The following is a 5,345-nucleotide window of genomic DNA, read 5'->3' on the forward strand; positions in this document are numbered from 1 at the left end:
AAACCAACAAACAAAACATATATTTGTCATCATCATAGATCAAACGCCTCTCTCTCTCTCTGTGGTTTGCTATGAATGCACCAAATTTCGCAAAGGAAGCATCACATAATAACACCAGATCACAGACCACATGACTCGCCGTTTTCTGAGATATCATGTTTAACGCACATGCACATGTTTCCTCATCGCTTTCATCAAACAATGAAGAGTAACTGTAAAACCAGAGATAAACAAAGGAAGTTCTGTTTGGTACATTGCGTAAAAGTAAATACACAACAGAAAGTGAAATGAATTACACCAACTAGCCCAGACAAAAAGGAAAAAAGGACTTCCGCCTGGTAGTGCCAAGAAAAAATCAGCAAACCAGAGCGATACCAAGGGAAGGGAATTAACCAACCCATCCCTCCCTACCACTGATCGAGCTCATAACACTAATAAGAGCAAAGTTCGGGCTAGTAGAAACCCCCCCCACAATAATCTGATACAATCAGAGACACAAGAGCAAGAGCAGTAGCAGGTCCGCAGTTGTCAAAAAACACCCACTGCAACAGCTGCTGTACAAAACGAAACTACAACTGATTCTACAGAGAGAGAGAGAGAGGAAAGAAAATAAGCGCGTAGATCATGGACAATCCGAGAGGAAAGCATCCCAATTAACATCTATATCGAGAGAAGGGAGCTTCTGCAGCAACAAACTCTCGATCTCGCTCCATGAGGGCGCTGAAGCATCCTCCTCCACCTTCGCATCCGAAGTCGGAGAGAACTGTCCGGGAGAAGGGATAGAGTAGTCGCTAGAATCCGACGACGAGCTCTCGACCTTCGCCACCACCGAGACCGCGGCGTCTCCGTTGCTCTTCTTCTCCGAACCATGTGGGTAAGGATAAGAGAAACCATAACCAGCAGCAGCCGGGGCATGATCGTCGGGAAAGGCCAGCATCCCCTGTTTCGACGAAGCGGAAGGAGAGGAAGAGGAAGCCAATCCTTGACAGATGGCCTGAAGCTTGGCATCAACAGAGGACGGCAAAGGCACCGGGAAGACCCCGTTGGCCTCATGGAAGCCCCGGTGCATTAGGCTCGGGAAATTGAGCCTCGCGTACTCGCCCCTCAGCTTGTAGGCCGCTCTGTCATAGGCCATGGCCGCGTCCTCCGCCGTGTCGAAGGTGCCGAGCCAGAGCCTCGTCCGGTTCTTAGGCAGCCTGATCTCCGCCACCCACTTTCCCCAGTGCCTCTGCCTCACTCCTCTGTAGAGCTTGGCAGGTTTGGTCGAGGGGTCGGCCGCCTTCGCGGCGGTGACGGCACCACCACCCACATGCTTCATCATCAACGGCCTGAGGCCAAGAATCTGCGGCTGCTTCGTAGCCTGGATGGAAGCCAAGTGATGGGTCTGCTGTTCGTACTGGGCCTGGATCTGCTGTATGTGGAAAGGGGTGAGTTGTTGAAAGGCTAGAGTTTGGGTAGGAGGCGCAGAAAGAGCATCCTCCATGCAGGGGAAGGTGGTGAGCTCCATGGAGTAGGGCTCGGTGGTGAAAACCCCATTCGAAAACATGGGGGTTGATGTTGATGGGTATCTGGATAGGAGAGGATTTACAAAAGAAAAAGAATCAGAGGGGGACAAGAAGGGAACTTGCAGAAGATTGCTTGGGAAAGAAGGAGACGTAGAGGGATAAGAGAAATTCAAACAAGAAGAGGAAGAGGAAGATGGAAGCAGAGAAGAGATCTCCGTTGAGGGGTTCTCAGAAGGAGAGGACGATAAAGCACCTTTAATAAAAGGTTCAAGCGCTCCCATCAACTCTCCCTTGGGAGAAGGGTCCGAAACACAAGACCAAACATTGTAGGAATCGATCGCTGCTGCCATGCTTTAATGACAAGCAAAGAAAAGAGAAACAGAGTAACACACCAGATTACTTACTTTAAGGATCTAGAAAATAAAATACAAGATAAATTATCAAAAAAGAAACTAAAAAGACGTATGCTTGTTTCTTATCAAAAGCAAAGAACAAGCATCCTAACCAGCTACTCTGTTCAAGGTTAAAGAAAGCAAAAGCAGACTAAAATTTATGCAAAAATAATCTTTTTTTCTTTTTTTTTCTTGGGTGCTTCTTCTATCCTAGATTCAAAGAGGTGTACCCAACAAAAAAAGGAGACCTCTTTGCCTGACTAGAATTAAAAACAAAACAAACAAAAAGAAAAAGAGAGATTTGAAAACAACCAGAGGATTTATAAAAAGGAACCCTCGGCTGATTTTTAACAAGGAATCTGGGAGAAAAACACAAAGGACTTCTTGTAATCAAAGAAAATCTGGATCTCGATTCTGAAACATCCGGCTTCTAACAGCTTTTCATTAACCAGAGAAGAGAAAACCACTCCCTAGCATGCTTTGATTCATGATAAATCATCACAAAAAATCAACCAAAACCATAAAAAAACCTTTTGTAGAAGACAGATGATTACAGAATGGGATTCAGAGAAGCGGGAATAAAGAAGGGGGGGGGGGGATTGTAGTATTTGAACACCACAGAGATAAACACTCTCTCCTCACAGTCGCTCCGCACAGAGAGAAAGAGAACACTACTTTTTCTCGCTCTTGTTTACTTCCACAGGCTCACCGTCACACCACCGCTTTTATACACGAAAAAGCCCATAGTTTTTTACGCACTTTACTGCTCCGGAGCATCTCCGAGTCAGGCTCGCCACGCACGTTAATTACCCTTTACTCCTCCCCGCGACCCTCGCGGCGCGCACACGCACTCGCACCCATGTTCGTTTTTACTTACACGCAGGACGATCACCCCCATTGGACAATTGAACCAATAACAACTCGGCACGTAGTTCTCGTGATAACCGCGGCCTGACACCTGACGGTGGTCGAAGTGCCAGATGTCGCTCTTGATGAAACGTGGTGCTGAATGATTGGCCAAACGGTTGAAAAAAAAATATACCTCCTCCCGTAAAGCCAAGCTTGTACCGGCTAACTTCGGTGGTGTCTCGATCATTAATTATTTTATCGTGGCTGACATTGGGAGGTTGTTGGGCAGGGAGTGTCAAGGGTAATATCGTACTTTTGAAACGCTGGTGGGGTCGGGAAGCGTCTAGGTGCTGGTGAATGCCTGTCCCGTGCGCGGGCGTTGGGAAAGGAAAAGGCCAAGCGGCGTCCGTCTCTTTCTCAGGGATGACGGGGATGAGGGCTTTCGCTGAGTCACACTCTGGACTCTCGAGACCAACTCGTCCAGCTTTTTTTGATCAGCGTACCATGTAGGAGAGGCGTGCTACTGTTGGTTGGTACTTTGGTAGTCAGTTGTGTTAATTAACCATGAGTTCTCTTAACTTAACCCTCCCAGTTGGGTAGCCACGCCGCTGACGTGGCTTGCTGCCAGAAGAGGACCAACTTGCCCTAAGCGCCCGACCTTAGTAACCCTAGCTTTCTCCATAATTTCGACGCTGCCCCTTCTGTTTTTTTTCAATGGGCGTATACGGCGACCAGAACTACGTGGGAAAAGAGAGGATTTTTAATGTTTGGTTTGTCAGGCCGAAATAATAATATTGACAAAAATAAAATAAATCGTTTTAAAATACAGCAGATATAAATTAAATAGAAAAATGTTCATATTTTGACTGCTGGAAAGTGGAAACAACTCCCAACACGTTACAGTTTTTTTTAATATATATATATATATATATATATATATATATATATATATATTTTTTTTTTTTGTTCAAAATATCATGATACTTGCAATGATGTCAATGGGTGGCTCTAGGTGCCGAATAATAGGTGTTTGGCTTGGTTCAAGTTTTTGAATATTTTGCATTTATTTTGGCGTCACGTAATATAAAGTGTGGAACAAATAATTGAAGTGCTTGGCTTGCAAACAATAGGTTTAGAGATGAGGTGTTGCGTTCAAGACTGTGTCATTTACCAGCCTTAGCTGGAACACATTAGCAGGAAGGCACACCAGCAGTAGAAACGGATTTCACAAAGAAAGTGGACGATAAACTTGCCTCCATGTGCATTATTATCACCATGCATCGGTTTTTTTTTTTTTGGATAACATCCAAATAAGGTACATTTGGATTAGGGATGGCAGTGGACTGGAGCAGGAGTGCGGGATAAGGTCTCCACCCCCGCACTATCTCAAAATCCTGCCTTTCATCCCTGCACAGGTTTTGATTTTAACCTCCATCCTTGCCTTCATCCCCATTTCATGTCCTCCATCTTCCGTTCAAACGGGGTGAGATGAGCCCATTTCTTATCGGTCTATTGTCATTCCCAAAAAAAGGATTGAGGACAGGGCGAAGTAGGGTAAGGCAGACAACGGGATGGGACGAGGTAGGCAGGAAAAAGCGTAAGTTCATTCCTGCCTCCATCCCCCACACTAGTTTTGATTTTAACCTTCATTCCTAGTATGAACGGGGAAAGGCAGAGTGGGGCCTCCATTTTCCCTCGGTTCATTGCCATCTCTAATTTGGATGTACCCACCTATAGGTAGGGCTGGCAAAATCTGACACAACCCACCAACCTCCTTCTTAGCCGGGTTCAGGTTTGGCTTAAACGGGTTTGTGTCGTAAACGGGTCGACTCATCTAACCCATTTATTAAACAGGTCGGGTTTGTGTTAGGGGTATGCCAACCTGCCAATCCGTTTGACCCGTTTAATAAACGGGTTAGGCGAGCGGGTCAACCCGTTCACGAACCTGCAACCTGTTTGCTGCGGTTAAGGTGAGGTGTTCGATTGCCCCAAAAGAGAAAGATGGAAAACCCTCTAAGAGAGGGAGAAAATAAAAAAACAGGGATAGGCGCAGTGTCGGGGTCTGGCGTGTCAAGGGTGGTTAAATCCCTAGACAGAAATCATCGTCTGGCTGAATCTGCCAGAGTTCCTACTCGCACGAGAAAAAAAAAACTTTTTTCGGTTTACCTTAACCCTAACACGGTGTAGGAGGCTCGATCGCTCCCTATCAGTTGTAAGAGAGCATCATCCCTACCACCGGAGGCTGAGCATCGCCGAACTTGGTGCTCCGACTTGAAACTCGTCAGCGAAAGAGAGAGAGCCTGAAAAAGAGGGTTTGTCAGAAGAACAATAACCGAAAGAGAGGAGGAACAACCGGCAGTCGTGCCATACCCGCCGACGAGTAAAGGGTGAACAAAACCCCGATAGTGCTTGGATCAACCTCCCTTGAAACAGAAACCCCGGATGCCTAATAGAGGGGACATCGTCCTCCTCAAAGCGCAGGTGAATGCCACATCCAACAGAATCACTGGCCGGGATCACCGGCGGTGAAGCTCGAATGCCATAGGGGGGGGGGAGAGACCGATCAAAGAGAAGAGAGAGGGGGCGACAGGGTCGGTGG

General features: G+C 46.7%; 1 protein-coding gene across 1 annotated transcript; it reads right to left on the reverse strand.

The window, feature by feature from the left end:
* Positions 1 to 229: 229 nt before the first annotated feature.
* On the reverse strand, positions 230 to 2,590 carry LOC149812063 (ethylene-responsive transcription factor RAP2-4-like). The gene has a single exon (XM_089992638.1). It carries the CDS (start codon positions 1,853 to 1,855, stop codon positions 623 to 625), a length of 1,233 nt encoding a protein of 410 aa, XP_089848764.1. The 5' UTR covers positions 1,856 to 2,590; the 3' UTR covers positions 230 to 622.
* Between the last annotated feature and the right edge of the window lie 2,755 nt (positions 2,591 to 5,345).

The sequence above is a fragment of the Nuphar pumila genome, chromosome 17 (genome assembly GCF_984573655.1).
Source record: "Nuphar pumila chromosome 17, dmNupPumi1.hap1.1, whole genome shotgun sequence".
Taxonomy (NCBI): Eukaryota; Viridiplantae; Streptophyta; class Magnoliopsida; order Nymphaeales; family Nymphaeaceae; genus Nuphar; species Nuphar pumila.

Coding starts and splice junctions, on each gene's coding strand:
- LOC149812063 (XM_089992638.1), bottom strand. CDS start 1,855: ATGGCAGCAGCGATCGATTCCTACAATGTTTGGTCTTGTGTTTCGGAC.